The sequence below is a fragment of the Sciurus carolinensis genome, chromosome 5, assembly GCF_902686445.1.
Source record: "Sciurus carolinensis chromosome 5, mSciCar1.2, whole genome shotgun sequence".
NCBI lineage: Eukaryota > Metazoa > Chordata > Mammalia > Rodentia > Sciuridae > Sciurus > Sciurus carolinensis.
Genome location: NC_062217.1, coordinates 165583279 through 165604144, shown reverse-complemented (window position 1 = coordinate 165604144; position 20866 = coordinate 165583279). Strand labels below are relative to the sequence as shown.

Below are 20866 nucleotides of genomic sequence, written 5' to 3'. Positions count from 1 at the left end.
CTAGTCCACAAGAGCAGGTACAAATTGTGTGCTTTTTCCCTGACGGTGCTGAGGGGTAAAATCTCACCGGGAACGTGCGTGTGTGCGCGCGCGCGTGTGCTGCAGAGCTAGTTTGAACGTGGCTTTCCAGTTCTTCATGCAACACTTTCTTCCCCCACATGGCCGATGTGTGTAAACACAACCTTAAATCTATGCATTTGTTAAAGGACTTTTACTTCAACAATGAAATAAGGCGGTCGGAGGGCAAGTCATTTAAATGGACCGCTGCTCTTCTCACCCCTAATCCGATGACACGGAAGGTAGCGAGACCTCCGAAACATAAAGCAACCTACCAGCCTACCTAAGCTAGGAGTTCCTATTTGCAGGAAAAGGTGCCTCAAGGACGCGACTGGCCCCAGGGGAGCCCGCGGTCCGCAGATCCCCGCCGGGTCCTCGCCAGGCCCGCCTCTCTCGGGCCCGGCGCGAGTTGGCGGTTGATGATCGCGGGCCAGCCGTTCTGACTGCCAGAAGAGGGCCAGCAGGGCCTGCTGGCTCCGACACCACGCGGAGACAGCGCAGCGCCTGAGCCGCAGTTGAAGAAACCGCTCTCGGCCAGGACGGAGGCGGAGCCGACGCTCACGCCCGGCCAACAGATGGGCCTTAAGATGCCTGGAGCCGTCCCGAAGCCGCCCCCAGCGCGAGGCACGATGGGACTTGTAGTTCACTTCCCGGACAACGCCTCTCCTACTCGGCCGGCCCGCCTTTTGCCGTCGCTTGTTCTCTTCCCTCCCCTCCCGGCACGCCGACTTCCTGGTGGCCGCACGCCCTCACGTACGACTACACTACCCAGAAGTCTCTCCTGCGCGTCCCGGCGCGGCGCGGGGTCTCCTTCGGACTACAGTTCCCAGAAGTCTCCTGGAAAGTGCTTCCCTCGCTCCTTCCCAGGACCGCGATTCCCAGAGACTTCACTTCACGGCGTTTCTCTTTTTGCCAGATCTCTGCTGGAGCTGGCTGGGGTTCAGTCGGACGGACGGCAGGCAGGCCCTCGGCGACGACGGGGTCCGCCGTGACCGGGCACAGGGCTTGCTCCGCGGCCTGGCTTTCTGCCCCCTCAGCTCTCCCGGGGCAGGCCGTCGCGGCTGGCCTGAGCGGTGACCTGGCGGGCCGCGCCTGCGCCCTGCCCCGTTTCCTGCCTGGCTGGTGGCGGCGGCCATTTTGTTCATCCTCCTCCTCCTCCTGCTCCTCCTGGTTGGAGCGCAGTGTCCGGAGCGGGCTGGGGGGAGAAAGCCCGAGAGCAGGGTTCGGTGCCTTTTCCTCTGTCCCCAGCCGGTGCCCGGAGCCCCCCTCCCCTTCCTCCCCACCCCCTCCCCTCCCCAGCCCTGCCCTCCCCCTTGTCCCGGGATCGCTCCGTCGCACCCACCATGATGGAAGACGACGGACAGCCCCGGACTCTGTGAGTACCCGAGACCGGGGGTGCCGGGAGCCAAGAGGCCCGGGCACCGCGGGACGCTAAGGGAGGGAGCAGGAGACAGGGGGCCGCAGCCGGGACTCTGGCGGCTCCCTGGCCGGGGCGGCGTGGACGCGAAGTGCATTCCTCATCTGTCCCTTTCCTAGGGAAGGAAGCCCTCCCTTCCCCCAAACACGGTCACTTCCTGGGGTCCGAGGCTTGTCCCGACCTTTTCCTCTCGCGCCCTTCTTCGCGCACCTTCCCTAGGCCTGGCTTCTGCGCCCGCTGAGGCTGTCAGGCCCGGGAGAGCTTCTGCTCCCCCTGTGCTTGGGGGCCCTGGGCTGGGCCGGGAGCTGCCGGTCCCCACGGGGGCTGGGCCTGGTGGGGGTGGGACTGGGGGTGGGACCGTCGCTGCATCCCTTGCGGGCCGGGAGGAATTAGCACTCACGCCCTCCACGTCCCCAGCTTGAGTCGCTCCCGGCTCTTCTCCCGATCTGAGCTCTCGGAGGAAGCCAGACACTCTTCAGCCACTGGAGCCCCTTGTCTCTTTCTGCCCCACGTGCCCCCGCCCACGCTGTCAGAAACACCCGCCCAGCGCCCGCTACTTTTGAAGTGCAAAAGGAATGCCTCTTGCCGCCTGAGCATCGCTCCCTTCTCGGATAGCGAAGTTTACTTTGAGCGCGCCCTCCGCCAAACTGACAACCAGTTGTTAAAAACGCTCCTTTTGCTGTTTGGTGTTGCCGCTTCCTAATTTGTGTTGTCGAGTCCAGAATCGGATAAAATAATGTCTTCTTCGCTATACGATGATGCGTGTTTTGGGGCGCTTCTTCGGTCTTGCTGTTGCATTTTGCACAAGCCCAATCTAATGAATGAATTTCATTTTCCAATCTCCTAATTCGAGTTTCCTTCCTTTTCTAATGAAGAGTGATGACTCAGCAATTACATTTCTTTTCGAATAATGTGGCACTCTTTTTCTTCTCTCCTCTCTCTCTCTCTCTCTCTTAGTTATTTCTAATTCAGTGTTTAAATTGATCACCTTTGGCGTTGCCAGCCTCTGAGGCCCAGTTCTCCTACCTTGAGTTACAAGGAGTCCAGTCTCTCTTTTGCTTCTCTTGCCTCTGCTGGGTATTGATATGATCAGAGTTCACTTGGCTGGGTTATCTGTTGGGGAAAGTACTTTTTGGGGAATAGATGAAGGTGGATGGGCACCTAGGAAGTTTGACTAGCTTCTCAGAACTTGACTCCTACCAAAGAAAGTACGCTCCATAAAGAAGGTAGACTTCTCCGTGCAATCTTGATACAGATTATTTTTTCCACCTTGTACTTTCTTTTTGTTCCTATTTCTTTTAATATTTTACTCTGAAGTACTTGCCAGCCTGTTTTGGGAATTTAAGGCCTATTTAAACACATCCAATGCCTGAATGAAAAACTTGCTTCATAGAACTTTTTTGTGTTTTGTGTTGTTTTCCATTTTTGCCTTCTCTTCTCAGAAAAGAGAATTGGGACAAACTTAAAATTTGTCCTCAACATCTGTCAAAGCCAAAGCTTGGTAGTTAGCATCTGGGAAAGTTAGATTTAGGGCCTAGCTATCATGTATTTAAGGAAGGTAACAGTTACATTGTATCTAAAATATCCAAAATGTCATCATTGCATCATAATAACTAGTGAATAATTGGTAATTTCTTATGGTTAATGTCTCATTAATTGTATCATTTGTTCCTTAGAAGAGGAATTCCTGGTTTTGTCCTACTAAATAATGTGCTTTTTCAATCTTTCATTCATATAGTTATCTTTGCATCTGCCTTACTTTCACCTCCATTATGCCTTCTCCAGTAGACTAATATGCTAATTTTTTGTTACTTATTTCCTACCACTACCTTCTCTATTCTCGCCCTTTCTCTGAAACACACTTAAGTTGTCAATTATATTTATCTAAAAATGTGACATATGCAGAAGAGTAAATAAAAATCTTAAGCTCTGTTGTTCCTTTATGTAGTACATGTTTACTACTCTTCTTTTTTATTCCTTTTTCCTTCTCCCACTCTCCTCCATGGGAAGGCTTTTTGTTGTTTTTTTAAGACAAGGACTGCTACATCTTCCTAGGTCTTACCCTTCAAGCACTTAGTTCACTGCCGGGAACATAAGAGGTACTTCATAAACATTTTACAATGATTATATTTTTTCATTAAATTAGTTTAAGTCCTTTTTTAATAGTCCTGATTGATTTAAATTATAGGCAGAGTATTGTCATACCTTGTGCAGTTGATTTATATATATATATATATATTTAAATCTTCAAATGTAAAATCCTGAGATAAAAGCAAATGTTTCACAATTCAGATTTTTACCAGCATTTAATAAAAATGATGCATAATAGTTTGAAAAAGTATACGTTTTAAATATTTCCCCTCAAAGGGCTCTTTTAGATATAAGTAATGTGATGGAAACTGAACATTTTAGAGGTTGTTATCTAGTAAGGTTTGGTTTTAGTTATGGAGATGCCTTGTGATCTATGGATGAGCTTTTCAATTGGCTAGTATGTTTTTAAAGAATGTACTCTTAACAAAACTTATCTTAACCTGTTTTCCTTAAAATGCCTGTGTGTTACTAGTGAGGTTTTTTTCCTGCAGACACACACAAGCTAAGACATATGGTTCTATCTTCAGAAAACAATATGGTGTTTATAGCCTAGGTAGGTCTTTAAATATTCATTACCTACAGTATTACTAATTTATTTGATGGTATTTAAATGGTATAGAATTGCTTTGATGTTGAGCTTAAAGTTCTGTTTGTCTTATAGTTGCTTTAAAGGACTGTTGTTTGATGTTTTTCATTCTCATTTAACATTTATTTTGGGGTATTATGTATTGGATAACTTGTGATCTTAAAAAATAAACAAGATCATGCTGTGTAATACTGGTGTTTGAAAGTGGACACACGTTTTAGGACACACTTTTTAGGCTTGTGCGTTTTTTTATAGTGCATTGATTTGATCCATGGTATATCTGAATCTATAATATGACAGTAAATTACATTAATGTTCCATTATAGTTTATTTTACTCAGCTATTTGTTGCACCCAAATCAATAGGAATTGTGGATCTGGGATAATAATAATCATGTTATGTAATGTCATCCTTTGAGACTGTTGGTTCTTCCTGATATTCAAAAAGAGGAAACCTATGATTTAGAGTATAATATGAACATCTAAGAACACAGCAAAAGAAACTACTATAAAATCTAGTTATAAAATTGAGTAGCTATACCATGGATTTGGCTAAATTGTGGCTGTAATCAATCCCCTCATTCAATTTAATCAATCTTTTTTTTTTTTTTAAGTGTGTGTGTGTGTGTGTGTGTGTGTGTGTGTCCCTTATAAATAGATGGTCAATTCAACAGTACCACCTGCACCTTTCCTCCCTCCTACCTCCTTCCAAATACTGACAAATTGAACAGTTCATTAGAGGTCTTTTAAAGGATATTGTTGCAAAATCTCTTGTATAGGAACTTGTCAAGAACAAAAGCAAAAATGTTACTTTTATGGAAATATAACCATAGTATTTTCTGTAAAACTGCTGGTAATTTTAGCCTTGGTAGGGTTACTCTTTTCAGAGAGAGCACATTCAGTGTTGAAAAACTGTCATTAGTCTTCTGCAAGGCCATGATGTTCTTTACCTAAAATTCTGCCCGGTTGGACATAGGAAGTAGTTTGGCAATGTGAACTTCTGTCCACTGTCAAACTGCCAACTTTCTAGTCTCAAATTGGATTTTAACCCTAATGTTAGGGATAAAGGTATCATTTTCAGTTTTTAATACTTCAGTTCCTGTTCTTAGAAGACAAAATAGAGTGTAAGGTATGCCTTTTATTTTTTTCATTGAGTTAAAAACCCTTTTGGAATTTCTTAATTGTTCTCTCTTTTGAATTGACCTCTTACTATAAGAACTCAATTTTTTGTTGTTGTTTTATATAGGTTCTTCAAGTAGAAATTATATGTTTAAAAACTTGAAATTTTAGAATATGTTGACTACTTCACAATCACAAGAGAAAGTGAAGGGTAGCAGCTGTCATTTGAAAAGAAAAGAAATATTTTAATAAACTCCCAAAAGATGATCTTACTAGGTCAACGATTGAAATTTGTCTTATTAGTATTTATTTCAGGACAGATTATTTTATAATAATGTAAAGGTACTTATGCAGTGTAGTACAGTATTTTAAAAGCTATGAACTGTGCCTCTATTAAGTATTAATGCATGAAGGCATATGTAAATGCGTGAATTATAGAATTCTGAGTAAAAGAAAAGGTAGTCTGAAATTTGGGTAAAATTTAGGGAAAACTATATAGTGAATTATGTTCTTTTTATCCTGGTAAATTAAGATGTTTTACATGTTGTTATGGAAGGCCTTTCATGTTAGTTTTTGAAATTTAGTTTCCTGCTTTACCGCTTAACTCATAGTGGAGATCATTGAAAAATAGGAAACCTAAAAACTAGATTTTTGAAAAGTATTTTAGGGCATTCTAAACTTAGGTGTTAGTGTTTTGATGTTTGACATCAGTATTAGAAATGCACATTAATTAATGTTCATGCAGTTTTTCCTGAGAAAATGGATGTTTAAACAGTAATGCAAATTAAAAATTATATAAATCATTTAAAATATAGTACATTAAAATGATAATTCTATTTTAATTTTGTAGCTACCTTCAATGTGTGCAAATCAGTCTTACACATTCTTTGTTTTTTTTCTTTTGGTACTGGGGATTTAACCCAGGAGTGCTTTACCACTGAGCCCCATCCCCAGCCCTTTTTATTTTTTATTTTGAGACAGGGTCTCATTAAGTTGCTTAGGGCCTTGCTAAGTTGCTGAGGCTTCCTCGAACTTGTGATCCTCCTGCCTCAGCCTTCCAAGTTGCTGGGATCACAGGCATGTGCCACCATGCCTGGCTCTTCTTTTCTTTTATAAATGAGCTAACTAGCCCTTTAAGTTAGATGAACATATTAACATAACTTGTTCATTTTTCTTATAGATAGATCTCTCTTGTTTAAAAAAAAAAAAAAAGGAAAAGAAAAAGTATTCCATGGATACAGAATCACAAACTCCTACAAATTACAAAAGAAAAGAAAAAAAAGGACAGGCAGTTGTCTATGGCTAACTCATAATTCTAGAACCTTTCACTACTGGTGGAAAAAATAAGTCCTGCTGGCCTACGGAGGGCTTGACTCCACTTTAATTATAAGGAAAAAAATGGCATCCTGGACCTAAACCAGTTTGTCACCTGGTTTGATCTTCTATTTAAGTAACATTGGACTTATATTTCAGTTTTAGAATATGTGTCCTAAGGTTATTAGTATCTATTGCAGTGAAATTCTTAACTGGAAAATTGCTACTTGTTCTTAATTGCATTTTGCTTTTTTTTTTTTTTTTTAATTATCCTTAGCTTTCTCAGTCTGTTTTTCCCTTTTAGTGTATTCCATCTTAAAGCAGTTATGTATTTAATGTGGCAACTATGTTGCAAAGATTCTTTTGGTCTTGGTACTCAGTTTCCAGATGTTATATATTATTGGTGAAAAATAAAACTTACTTGTCCTTTTACTTTCCAGAAGAAACTATGTTAAATTTTACAAGTACTTTTTAGTTTATGAGTTTGTTCTTGACAGATATAAGTTTCAGCAACTACTTGCTGAGTACCAGAAATACTTAAAAAGTTTGGCAGTTTACTGAGTTAAATCAGTGGTGCCAAACATAAGTCAAAGTGGTTATCTCTTGGTCGTGAAGTAGTCATTTTTCTTCATTTAAAAAATTTATACAAAATATGTGTGTTCGATTTGTAATCTGCAAAAAAAATCCCGTATCTTTAAATATCCATAGTCAACAGTATATCTGAATTGTTCTCAATTTTCCTCTGAATTTCTAAAGAAATTTGCTTTATTTGTTACCTGCATAGATATATATTTTTTTGTTGATTCTGCTTTATTCACTTATTTGTGTGTGTGTGTGTGTGTGTGTGTAGGTACTGGGCATTAAACCCAGTGGTTTGTGCATACTAGGCAAGAGCTCTACCATTGAGCTACACCCCCAGTTCTTTTTATTTTATTTTGACACAGGGTCTTGTTAAGTTGCCCAGCCTGACCTTGAACGTGTGATCTTCCTCCCTAAGTCTCCTGAACAGCTGGTTTTATGGGAGTGTGTCCCTACACCCATCTCAGATGTATTTTTGACCAGAAAAATCTTATTAGTTTACCCTGTTCTCCTAAAACAAAGCAATGAAGATATACCATTTGCAAATAGTTTTATTTAGCCAACACCAAAACAAAACTCCTTCATTCTTTGTGTTTTGCTGTAACTTTACTCAACTCTGTTCTTTGTTCATGTAATTGCCTTGGTTGGCACTTTAAAATGAATCCACTATATCTCTAATACCTTTTTTATGATCAGGTGTTTTAGTATTTGTCATATTTGTGTCTATGCTATGAATTACTTTGAATTAGAAATTGTAGTTATCATGAGACTGGTTTAAATTTTTAACAAGTAGAATAAGATGATAAAATGATACAGAGTATAGAATATAATATAATATACATTTGGGGTGTAAGATCATATTGGTTTGTTCTTTACAATGTCTTTTGAATTGATGTTTTAGTGGGCAGGAACAATTGTTGCTTTCCTTAATAAGAGTTAATCTTACCTTAATAAGGGTCAGGTTACTTTGAAAATTTTTATTGAAGACACAGGAAGTTAAGTTGAAATAAAAGGTGATAAATTAAATGATAACATATAGAGCCAGAGCTAAAGGTAAATTGATAATGTATTTTTTTTTCTCATTCAGATACGTAGGTAACCTCTCCAGAGATGTGACAGAAGTCCTTATACTTCAGTTATTCAGTCAGATCGGACCCTGTAAAAGCTGTAAAATGATAACAGAGGTAAGATCTTCCCAGTTATATGTGCTGTCAATTGGCATGATGTCCAACATTTTGAGATTTGTTGACTGATTAGTATCATTTTTTAAATTTTATTTTAAGCCTCAGGTTATTCTGGTAGAGAAATCAGTGACTTATTTGATTTGGCTGGTAAATGAGGCTTAGAATGGAGTCTTACTTGGGAGGGTAAAGTTTCTGTGGTGTTTGTTACTCTAACACAATCATACTTTGTGATGTAGTTATCTCCAGGTGATTTTGCTTGTAAGCAGCTTATCTCAGAATGGTGAAGAACTTGATGGTATATTGTATAATTTCAGAGTGTTAATAATTTAGATAGCATTCATTTAAACTTCAGGAATTGGTGATGTGAAAGAACATTAGGTTATTATGTACATAGTAAAGCAACGTGTTGCGTGCATCTTCAGTAAATATTAATGATTACACAACTTTATGTAGCTAGGCATTTAAATTGTTAGAATAATAATTTTGTTGAGGGGGGCATGTGCAGACCCTGGATTCAGTAAGACTGTAGTAATACTCAGTGACTCACATTTTAGTTTTTCTTTTCTTCTTTCTGTTTGTTTATTTACTTTTTTTTTTTTTTGACTACTATGTACCAGATTCTACGGTAAGTGCTAGGGATACAGTAGTGAATAAGACAGTTCTTAGCCCCTTAGTATTTCACAGCTTAGTAGGGAAACAGAGAACTTAACAGGTACTTAGAATATAAAATAATAAATGCTTTGGAAGCAAGGATATGTATAGGCTGAAACCTAAAAAAAGATTATAGGAGCTGATCTGAAAGGAATTTGGGGAAGAAGCAATTCTAGTTAGAAGAATGTTGGCCCAGGCTGGTAGATGAGCATGAGTGCTTATAAGAGAAAAAACAGTGGTGGTGGGAGAGGGAATACAAGTCTGTTTTTTGTTAGAAATCTGTATTCAGTAGTAGCACAGTTGGAGTTTAAAATGGGATTAGTTGTTAAGATGTCAGAAACTGTGTAAGGAGTTGGTATTTTATCGTGAATTGGGGAACTATTAAAAACCTATAAAATACGTTGGCCTTTTGATCTTTCTTAACTCACTACAGTTATTGTTCTGTGCTGGTATATTTTCCTTCTTTCCTTCCTGACTTTATTCATTCATCTTTTCATTAATCAAAAGTCTACTTTGCACTAGGCACTCTTCAAGACCCTGGTCATATAATGGAGAGCCAGACAAAGGATGTTTCCAGGCAAATAGGGATAAGAGCCATAATGAGAATGATACAGTTCTATGATGATTGGAGGGTTGGTGTTATGTAGGCTAGGTGAGGGAAGATGTCACCTCTTTGAGCTGAATAACAAACAAGATGGTACCCGTCCACGGTAAGAGCTGAAGGCAGAGGAAAAGCAAATACAAAGTCCTCGAGTTGGTAATGAGCTTGTTGTGTTATGGAACCAAAGACCAGGATGACTGCAGTATGGTGAGTGATGGAGAATAAGTGGTGGGAAACAAATCTAATAAGGTAAGCAGGATTCAGAATCACACAGGGCGGTATGGGCCATGACAGAGTGTAGATTGCAGTGGCAGACCTGGGGAGGGTTTTAGCAAGGGAACGAAGTGCTCTGATTTGCATTTTTAAGATTACTCTGTGTCAAGATTGTTGTATAAAGAAGGATTGTAGGAGGCAAGCGAAGGAGGAGAGAAAGCAACTGGGTTTACTAATCTAGGTGAGAAGTGATGGGTTCTTGTGCTTTAGAGTGTGGCGGATAAAAATAAGAGTAGATAAAATTTGTAATATATTTTGAAGGTAGAATCAGTAGAACTGGATTGGCTGTGGGATATAAGGGAAAGGAAGAAATTAGGAGAGACCCTAAAGTTCTCGTTAGTGCAATTATGTGGGTGGTAATGCTATTTACCAAAATGGGGATGACTGAGCAGGGCACAGGATGCATGGAGATTGGTGAGAATTGAGCATTCTATTTTGGCAGTGGTAAATTTGTGTATCAGCTATCTAAATGAACATTATTATGGGCAGTTGGATATACTGATTTGAAACTCTGGAGAGACCAGTCTTGAATCTTGTAGCAGTATTTGAAGCCATGGGACCATTGGAGATCATCTAGAGAGAGTGACAGCAGAGAAGAGTAGAGGGATTAAGGTCTGAGGCCTGGAGCCTGGAACAGCTCAGAATTTGGAGTTACATTCTGACTTTGAGTTAAGGAAGAATTACCTTAAGAAAGATCTCATGAGGAAACAGGAAAACTGAGTATATGGTAGGTTGAAGAGAAGAGAATGTTTAGAGGAAGGAAGGTAGTGGTCAGCTATTTTGAATTCTTTCTGGAAGTCAAGATGAAAATAGAAAAGTGGTCATAGAGGTGACCCAGAGTCATTGGTGAGCTAGTCTCAGAGACGAGCTTGGGTTGGAAGCTTATAGGAGGGGGTATAGGAGAATGGCATATAAGAAAGTAGAAAGAGTCTAAAAATTTTTTGAGAAGCATTTGATAAATATTTTAATAGTTTTAAAAAAAAAATCCTATATGTACATACAGCCATTTGAGGGTTGGAGAGACTTGAAATGAATTTTTACAGCTTATCCATATTCTAGAACTCCTAGATTTGAACTTGTAAATATAAAACTTCATATTTCTGTCTTGACATTTATGTCATCCAACAAAAATAGATGATAACACTAATTAAGGTAAGGACCTAACTGTTGATTAGAGTGTCACTTGGTAGTGGTATAAATGGGAAGCTTATAAAGGACATGGACAATACAGAATATTTCATGTAGGCATTTATTTTCCCTTCATAGATTTTATTTCAGTATATGAAAAATCTTTTTTCACCTTAGTTTTATGGTTTTTTAACTTTAGATATTATCATAGGTTCTAGATTTTCCTATATAATAAAGTAAAATATATTAAGGCAAACATTAAATAATTTTAACACCATCTCAGACACAGGATTTGACTTAAAAAATCAGTAGTGTGGGCTGGGGATGTAGCTCAGTTGGTAGAGTGCTTGCCTCACAAGCACAAGGCCCTGGGTTCAATCCCCAGCACCACAAAAAAAAAAAAAAAAAAAAAAAAAAAAAAATTCAGTAGTGCTTTAGATGATATCAGCATATGTGTATTGTGAATATTTAAATACATGTGTACAGTTTTCTTTCCTTATCTGTGATTTTGCTTTCCTTAGTTTCAGCTACCTGTAGTCAACCTTGGTCCAAAAATATTAAATGGAAAATTCCAGAAGTAAACAATTTAAAAGTTTTTAAATGCTTGCAGTTCTGAGTAGTATGATGAAGTTTCTTGCTATCCTGACCAGGACATGAACCACTCCTTGTGCAGTGTATTCACACAGGGATGTGGCTTACTACTAGTTAGATAAATTTGATATCAGTGTGCATGAATAGACTAGTTTTTTAAAGCCTGTGTGATTTTCATAGTTCTACCATTGGACCCCCATGTATTTTGCCATAATTATCTAGTGTTTCCCTTAGAGACTATCAGGGCCAAAGAGAGAGGAGTAGAAGGAAAAATGGACCGGCACAACTTTAATTTTGTAATTTACTTTTAAATCCATCAGATAATGTTTCTGATGAATGTTAACTCTTTCACAAGAGGAACTTAAGTGTGTATTTCTATTTGGAGTCTTACTCCCCATTTCTTTTCTCTACCTCTTAAGAACAGTGTTCACGTGACTGTGACAGTAGGATCTTGTGTGAGAGCCCATAGTTTTCTTGTCAGTGTTAATGATCCCACTTTTTTCCCCTCAAGGAATTGCCTCTGGTTGCTTTGTCATTGTTGTTTAGACATCTTATTTTGGATCTTCTAAAACTTTCCTGGAATGATAAACAGTGGTTGTTGTAAAGGTCTTTATTTTATCTGGTATTTTTATCCCCTAAGGGTCAGCCCAGAATTCCACATTTTAAATGTTATATTTTAGGGCATTTTATACTGAAGAGTAATGAATGTTTTTAATCTTACATAAAAAATTATTTTTACAGTTGTGCTATCTAATATAGGTTGCATGAATTTTTATTTTTGTCGTTAGGTAGCACTACTTTCTCACCCTCTTTTCAAATAAGTATTTGCCAACTACCGAGCATATATTTAACAAAGATTTTTGTATATTGGTGTTTTTGTGATGACAGAATATAGCTTTATCCTGGATCCTCCTCCCGCCCCCTTGGTTTTTTTTTTTTTGTTTTGTTTTGTTTTTGGCAGAGGGTGGGGTAAATGCAGGACCTAGTGCATGCCAGGCAAGTGTGCTACTTCTGTGTATACCCTCACACTGTCCTGTAATATTGGAACATTTTATTCAGACACATTTTCGGCAGTCATTTTCGAAGTTCACTAGTATATTTTCTGGGCCAAGACCATGTTCAAAGTATGTAGATTCTCCAGTACCTTAGACTGGCTTGGAAGATTGCATTTTTCTGTTGTTATTCTTATCCAGAAAAGGAATACATATAATCCAGTAGTAGTACAAAAACACTTACTATTTGTAATACCAGTTTTGATCAGGAGGAGAGGTTTATAAAGTTGATTCAATTATGGTTTTTTTTTGTTTGTTTCTTTGTTTTGTTTTTTTTTTTTTGGTACTGGGGATTGAACTCAGGGGCACTCAACCCATGTGACTGAGCCACATCCCCAGCCCTATTTTGTATTTTACATAGACATAGGGTCTCACTGAGTTGCTTAGTGCCTCACTTTTACTGAGGCTGGCTTTGAACTTGAGATCCTTCTGCTTTGGCCTCCCGAGCCGCTAGAATTATAGGCATGCACCACCGTGCCCTGCCAATTCTATGTTTTATAAAAAGATAAAAGTCCTGGAATACAGTTTATGAAGGATTATGATGCATGAATAGAATATATCCCTTTTAAAAAACTCTGGAAGAGGAGAGCAGTGATAAGGAGTGGTCCTCATCAAATCTGAGTTTGAGGTTTGATTTGGCCTAATCTATTTTATGTTTAACATACTTCACTAGAATTCTGTATTTCAGTTTAATACTCATGATTATGATTCCGTACTGCTTTCTGTTTGACTACAGCAGTGTTGTGAGATTTGTGAGATGCAAAATGAGGTTTAGCTGTAAGTTTTTTTTTTTTTTTTTTTTTTTTTAGTTTTAGGTTTTCATAAGCTTTTGCAATCTCACCTTGTACATTCCTAGCTATCAGTAATGTTTTTTCCTGGATTTTCTTCTCAGCAACCCGATAGCAGAAGGGTCAACTCTTCTGTTGGATTTTCTGTTTTGCAGCATACAAGCAATGACCCATATTGCTTTGTGGAATTTTATGAACACAGAGATGCAGCTGCTGCATTAGCTGCTATGAATGGGAGAAAAATTTTGGGAAAGGTAAGGTAATAGAACGGTGACACCTTGTAAATACATAATATTTGCATGTTTATATTCTTTCTTAGCAAGATGTTAAACAGATATTCAACTGCTGAGTGATGGTTTTGCTTTATTCAGCCTAGTGCTTTTACAAAAATAATCCTGCTTGATAAATGGTTTATTAAGTGGTAAGTGTTACAAATTCATAATGACATGCCTAATAATTGTATTAAATATAATCTTTATTTTTAGGAGGTCAAAGTAAACTGGGCAACAACACCAAGTAGCCAGAAAAAAGATACTTCCAGTAAGTACTCCTGCTGCGTTTTACTGTGGAAGAGTTCTGAAATTTTCCTGGCAGCATTACCAGCTTAACTAGGGTTTTTTTCCTCCTTAAGTGTTGCCTAAAAAAGGTTTAGTAGCTGACTTCTTAAGTATTTGATTACCAAATACTCTGATTTCAGATCACTTCCATGTGTTTGTTGGGGATTTGAGTCCAGAAATTACAACAGAAGATATCAAATCAGCATTTGCCCCCTTTGGTAAAATATCGTAAGTATCATAATCAGTACTACACTCAACAGTGATAGGCAAAATTGTATATGATTAACTTGTATTGGAATTAAGATTTTCTTTCTCTAGTTAGTGTATTTTTCTTTTGTTTTTTGATTTTCTTTTTTGATTTGTTTTGTTTTTTGAGTAGATGTTGTTGCAAATGTTACTGTCATTTCAATGTTTTGGGGTCTTGTTTTCATATAATCCTGTGTATAATATGTTTAAAAATTTAAGTGATTCTGTTTGTTATCTTTGAAGCAAATGTTTAGGTGGTGAAACTTAAAAAGTTCAACTTTTTTGTCAAATGTTTTCACAACTTGGTGGTTAAGAAAAATGGGTTAACAAAAAGCAAATGTGATTATACTGTGTTAAACTTTCATTGGAGGAGTTTATAAATGGGGGAAGTAGGTAAATCCTTGGATATATTGTGGTTAAATTGAAAATGTTCATGTTTAAATGTAATAATAAATGTGTTTTGATATCTTAATAAGCTATAAGTAAAAAGTAGTACTATTACAGTATTAATGTTTAATGTCTGAATTATAAATGTGGGATTAATTAATAGATGGTTTTTGTTAGTGATATTTGATTCTGCTAGTGAGGGGACAAATATGGTTTGATTTAACAAAATTTATGCTCAAATTTTACTGTTACTTGATCAACTGTATTGGAAAGTTAAAAATGGTTACAAGTTCTATAAAGTATTTATCAGTTTGTCTTTCTAATTATAATCAGTGTATTTGATATATTTCCTGTAGATGTAAATTAAACGTTTTAGTACTACTTTACAGAAATGTTTCAATTAAGAACAACTTTTTTCTCTTATAATTGGTTGTTCTATAGATTTAATTTATTTGAAGGAAAGATTTAATTCTTAATTTTCTATTTTGATATTTGCTTTGCTTTTTAATCTAAATGTGGTAAGTAGTACTGTTTTAAAAATCAGTATAAAAATAACAGGTTGCTGTTTTTCAATCTTTATTTATACCTGAGACCTGCAGTTTTCTAAAGTCCAAGTCACAATTAAAAGTAATAGCATTCTGGTTATTTTGCAGAATTGCTCATAAGAATGGACAGGATCTTGAAGGCTAACTGCAAGGAACTGTGCACACTGGAACTCAGTTGTAGATTTTTTTTCTCATTTCTATTTATTCTTATTATACATTATTTATATATACATATTTTAGTATTTACATTTTAACATTCTATATTCAGTGGAGTTCTATATTTCCAATCATTTTAACTTACTCACTAAAATTTCTGTGTAAATTTGTTGTTTTCGTACTGGTGTGCTTAGCATTGTTGTTAGTTTTTTATTCTCCTTTCTTAAATTTCTGAAAATGTCAATTTTTCAAAATTTACAGCTGCCCAAACTCCAAAATGATGATAGAGAATTGACCAAGAAAAATAAAGAAATCTGTTAACAGGCCATGTATGCCTTTTTAATTCCTATTTTTTCCTCTTTTTCAATTTTTTAATATTTCATATATTTTGTATCACTAGGCAGAAGACATTTAACTATTTAGAGATTGCATGGTAAAGTAGTTAGCATTGTTACAGTAATTTATAGAATCAGTAAATCTTAGAGGACACTAGCAAATAGAATATTAGAAAAGGAAACTATTGTTCCTATTAAGCTTCAAATTTGAGCATTTAGTTTAGAAAGCACAGGCTATTTGATTAGGTTGCATGTTTATTACATGTTTTTGTCCTACTGCTTTTTTCTAACAGGTAAAGAAGCATTAGGGAGAGTTCAGGAATGGCTGTAGTTAATTAGGGCTAACTGGAATTTTATTTTAAAAAAATGCTCACAATACAGTGTGTGTGGTTCCTTTTAGTTTTTATTTTGAGGATGACTCTTACTTCCCTCATTTAGCTGTGCTTCTTTTCACAGGGATGCCCGGGTAGTTAAAGACATGGCAACTGGAAAATCCAAAGGCTATGGTTTTGTATCTTTTTATAACAAACTGGTACGTTCTTTCAACTCAGTTAAAATCTTTAATCTTTATCCAAATTTAGTCATTAATTAATATATAGTAACTGAAATTTGAAAGTGCTTGGATATTAACTACAAATTCAACTTTTATATAAAATTTTTTTGCATGTGTTAATAATAGAGTATAACTTATTTTTTCATAAATCTGAAAGTAAATCATAAAGCTGAGAAGAGAGAGGGTGATTGTACTCTAAGAACAGTTATTAAGATTGCATTTGTCCATTAGTGAAGGTAAATTGTGTTAGAAATAAAGCCTAAGATTAAGGACAAATGAACTAATCTGAGAATTTGGAGGGGGAAAGTAAGTTACATTGAGTCGTCTTTTTTTTTTTTTTTTCTTTTTGGTGAGGGGCATCCTGGGGATTGAACCCAGGTCCTTGTTAATTTTTATTTTGGTCAGGCTGTCACTGTTACTGATGGTCTCACTAAGTTGCTGAGGCTGACCTCAAATTTGGTTATTCTCCTTCCTTAGCCTCCCAAGTCCCAGGGATTCCAGGTGTATGCCACTGTGCCCAGCTTATATTCAGTCTAAATCATGATCTCAGTTTTAATTCTTTCTTTGAAATTATCCATACTTTTAAAACTGGTATGTTAATGACTACAGCAGTCACACAAATGATTTAAGCAATTTCTCTTGATTTTTGTGTGACTTTTTAAAGAAAGAGGTACCAAAATATCTAAGCTTTTGTATCTATTGTAACATTCAATAATGAAGTAGGCTATAGTTTTGAAACCGTTTTAACAACTTAAATTACCTACATTTTATTGAAGTGGTAAGATAAAATTATCAAAGTTATATTCTATCTTTTCATAAACTAATCACATGTTCATATTGATTTGGATAATCTAAACTTTTTCCTTTTTGTTTTGTGGTGCTGGGAATTGAACTCACCCTGAGCTACATCCCTGGCCCTTAAACTTATTTTTTATTGGTATTCATTTTTCAGCATTTCAAATAATAATTTAGAAGCCTCTGTCTTAAAATGTTTTAAATCTCATGTCATAGTCATAATTCTATGACTAATAGAAAACAGTGTAGATTTTGAAGGATAGGCAATTTAGACCATAATGTTTTTGTTTTAAATTTTTCGTCAGTAAATATTACATTATAAATCAACTATAAAATTAAGATATTTGATTACTTTGTGTTGTGGGATTTCTGTTTTCCTTTTTATTAAAATGTGTGTATTTGAGAAACTAAAACCTGCATTTTGGGTAATCAGTAGGATTATGATTTTTTTTCCATATTTCAGTTTCAATTATGATAAATGTTCCTTTACATCAACTTATAATGCTATTCTAGAATTTTACAGTCAAATTAAAATTAGCATTTTGATTAATTCAGGTTCAAATCATTAATCATTTGTTTTCAATTGTGAGTTCATTTACTGATGAGATTTATTGGATCCAACAGTGCCAACTTTTATTTATTTATTATTGGCCTTATATACCATTCATTTTTGTTTGTGATTGCTCTTTCTCTCTCTTTTTTCCATAGGATGCAGAAAATGCAATTGTTCATATGGGAGGTCAGTGGTTGGGTGGCCGACAAATCAGAACCAATTGGGCCACACGCAAACCACCTGCACCTAAAAGTACACAAGAAAGTAAGTTATGTCTGCCACAGATGTTAAGATTATTGATTATTCACAAATCACTTATTTCTATACAAGATTTAGTTTCTTAATATTTAAATTAGTGTTGGCAGACTTGTTTTGAATTTCATTATCCAAAAACAATTGAGATTTGATTGATTTTTTTTGAAGATGTGAACCACCTGATTTTTTATGATCAAATCTATATCAAATCATAGTATTGAGGATAACATATTTTCTTCTTCCTTGAGGCATATCTTAACAGTATATAGTAATTAATAAGACTGTGTGTGTGGTGCTAAGCATCGAACCCAGGACTTTGCACCTACTAGGCAAATGCTCTGAGCTACACTTGCAGACCAGAAGATATTTTATAACATTGTATAGCAGTCAGCATTTTTCTTTTCTTTCTGCATGCAGACAACACTAAGCAGTTGAGATTTGAAGATGTAGTAAACCAGTCAAGTCCAAAAAATTGTACTGTGTACTGTGGAGGAATTGCTTCTGGGTTAACAGGTACAGTGTTTGCTTTCCTAGTCACTTTCTTTGTGGGGTTTCATCATTATTAATATTAATTTTATGATATATGTGAACCTTAAATATTTGTATGTTTTATAGATCAGCTTATGAGACAGACATTTTCACCATTTGGACAAATTATGGAAATAAGAGTTTTTCCAGAGAAGGGCTATTCATTTGTCAGGTAATAGTCTACCTGTAATATTATTATTACTCTTGCATTTGATTCATTCCTTCACTTGGGTTACTTCATCCTGTCAAGGAATCAGTTTTTATATTTGTACTTTTTTATAATGTAGGACTTTTAACTATCCACATGATGTAATTTAGGGAAAATACCAACTCGTAGTTATGAACAATGAGTTTCTGTATTGTGTACTTTTAGTTCTTAAAAAATAAAGACAAATGTTATTTTTTTCTCTTAGATTTTCAACTCATGAAAGTGCAGCCCATGCCATTGTTTCAGTGAATGGTACTACAATTGAAGGACATGTGGTTAAATGCTATTGGGGTAAAGAATCTCCTGATATGACTAAAAACTTCCAACAGGTAATTGGATTTTTCATAGTACTTTTTAAGGTTCCATCTTACATATCTACATACAAGCTTTGGAAACTAAAACAGTAAATAAAATAAAAGCATATATCTACTTTCAGTTGATTGTATTAATGCTATTTCAAAATTGATTTTGCGGTATTAACTGAATCTTAATACTTTCTTTTCACAGGTGTCACCACCCCAATAAACTTAGACAATGATAAATAACAGAGTCCTATTCACATAAGGGTGCTTACTTAGTTTTTCTCTTCCTTGTCTCCCACTCTTTCTTCAAATACGGTGTTTCTTTCTTATTTCTTAAAACAATAATTTGCTTTTTTCTAGGTCGATTATAGTCAGTGGGGCCAGTGGAGCCAAGTATATGGAAACCCACAACAGTATGGACAGTATATGGCAAATGGGTGGCAAGTACCGCCTTATGGAGTATATGGACAACCATGGAATCAACAAGGATTTGGAGTAGAGTAAGTTATTTGGGTTTTTCCATTGTAGACACAGATATAGTTCTGACCAAAGAAATTTAAAAATGTGTTTTCTTAGAATCTATTTAAATTATGTGCATTGAGTTACTTGGATTATAAACATAGAAACAAATCTAATGAAATGTGATTTGTGATGCTAAAAAATTACTTCTCTTTACCTAAATGGAAAGGGAAGTTGGGATAACAATTGGTGTGACCTATCTTTGTAAGCAGATGGTAGAATTTGACTTACTTTTCTAAATATATTTTTGTTTGTTTATTTTGTATATATAAAAGATTTTTGTCTAGATATGTTAGGAAATTTGATGATTTTTTGCCATTTGGCATGCGTGAGAAATCCCTAAAATTATGTGATATAAAATATCTTACTTTTTAGTGTTGTTGACAGAGTGGGTTGGTCGCTTCCAGGTTTTTTCCCCAGTCCAGCCCAGACCTTTATTTTTACTGGTTCCTTCTTCTGAGATTCTTTCCAACTTGAGAGTGCTTAAAATTTCTTATAAGTTCATAGATCATGTATGCATTGTGCTGGATAGATGATGTGTCCAATCCTTATTTTTTTTAAATCATTTTTGATACTCTTCAGAGATATGCTTAATTATGGTTGTCCTAACAAAACTTTAACAGTGAGATGTGTATTCTATACATAGCATTTATTTCTTTGATCTATTTGATGTAAGTTTGTTGATTTCTAGTTGTTTATTCTGTGATTGGACTGATTGATTTTTCTATAAATGTATAGATGATTTTTTTTTTTTTTTTTTTTTTTTTTTTTTGTCTTGTGTTTGCTGAAGATTTTTTTTTTTTCTTCCAAGTCAATCACCTTCTGCTGCTTGGATGGGTGGATTTGGTGCTCAGCCTCCCCAAGGACAAGCTCCTCCCCCTGTAATACCTCCTCCTAACCAAGCTGGATATGGTATGGCAAGTTACCAAACACAGTGAGCTGGGACTCTAAACAAAATTGTAATTCATGATAGGCTTCGATTTCCTGTGACACTCTGAAGACATGAAAGTAGACATCGGAAAATGAAAATATTTATTTTAAAAATTGAAATGTTTGGAACCTTTAGCACAGCTTTGCTTTGGTGAAGGACACATGTCTTCTAGTTCTGCCTTTTTAAGTTTTTGTTCATGATGGATATGAACATGATTTTTCTTTGTGTACAAAAACTAAAATAAAGTCAATAAAGACAATTCTGACTACAAATTTTGATATAATAAGAGAAATGGGTAAATACATTTTGATTCTTAGATACTATTCCATTTTTATCTTACTGTTCAGTATTTTAACTCACTGTGTTTTTAAAAGAGCAAAAAAGGGAGGATCTTGAAAAACTGGGAATCACATAAGTTCATCCTGAATCCTGATACTCCCCTCCCCTACCCTGAGGTGGACCACATTTGAAGTCAGCAGAAAAAAAAGTGATATTCAGAAGAAATACATGATTTTGGAGTCGCTTTGGAGGAATATTTACTTTCTTTATGCCTAAAAGAAACTGAA

General features: G+C 36.3%; 1 protein-coding gene and 1 non-coding gene across 6 annotated transcripts; both read left to right on the top strand.

Moving 5' to 3' along the window:
• Positions 1-916: 916 nt before the first annotated feature.
• Positions 917-20559, top strand: Tial1 (TIA1 cytotoxic granule associated RNA binding protein like 1). Of its 5 annotated transcripts, none has more exons than XM_047552634.1 (13): positions 918-1432; positions 4057-4118; positions 8250-8346; positions 13535-13684; positions 13916-13970; positions 14128-14215; positions 16113-16188; positions 17713-17821; positions 18230-18325; positions 18428-18512; positions 18754-18877; positions 19211-19350; positions 20181-20559. In XM_047552634.1, exons 3-13 carry the CDS (start codon positions 8335-8337, stop codon positions 20305-20307), a joined length of 1062 nt encoding a protein of 353 aa, XP_047408590.1. In that variant the 5' UTR covers positions 918-1432; positions 4057-4118; positions 8250-8334; the 3' UTR covers positions 20308-20559. The 5 variants fall into 5 exon arrangements, with proteins under 5 accessions (XP_047408588.1, XP_047408590.1, XP_047408589.1 ...); XM_047552635.1 differs by having other exon boundaries at positions 919-1432; positions 13586-13684; XM_047552632.1 differs by lacking the exon at positions 4057-4118 and having other exon boundaries at positions 917-1432.
• Positions 11319-11392, top strand: Trnav-cac (transfer RNA valine (anticodon CAC)). The gene has a single exon. It is a non-coding gene; the product is annotated as a tRNA-Val (tRNA).
• Positions 20560-20866: the final 307 nt, after the last annotated feature.

Bases quoted from the DNA above. Each gene is read 5' to 3' on its own strand.
- Tial1 (XM_047552632.1), top strand. From the start codon at position 1,401: ATGATGGAAGACGACGGACAGCCCCGGACTCT. The intron at 1,433-8,249 runs GTGAGTACCCGA...TTTCTCATTCAG, and splicing joins GACGGACAGCCCCGGACTCT to ATACGTAGGTAACCTCTCCA. The intron at 19,351-20,180 runs GTAAGTTATTTG...TTTTCTTCCAAG, and splicing joins CAACAAGGATTTGGAGTAGA to TCAATCACCTTCTGCTGCTT.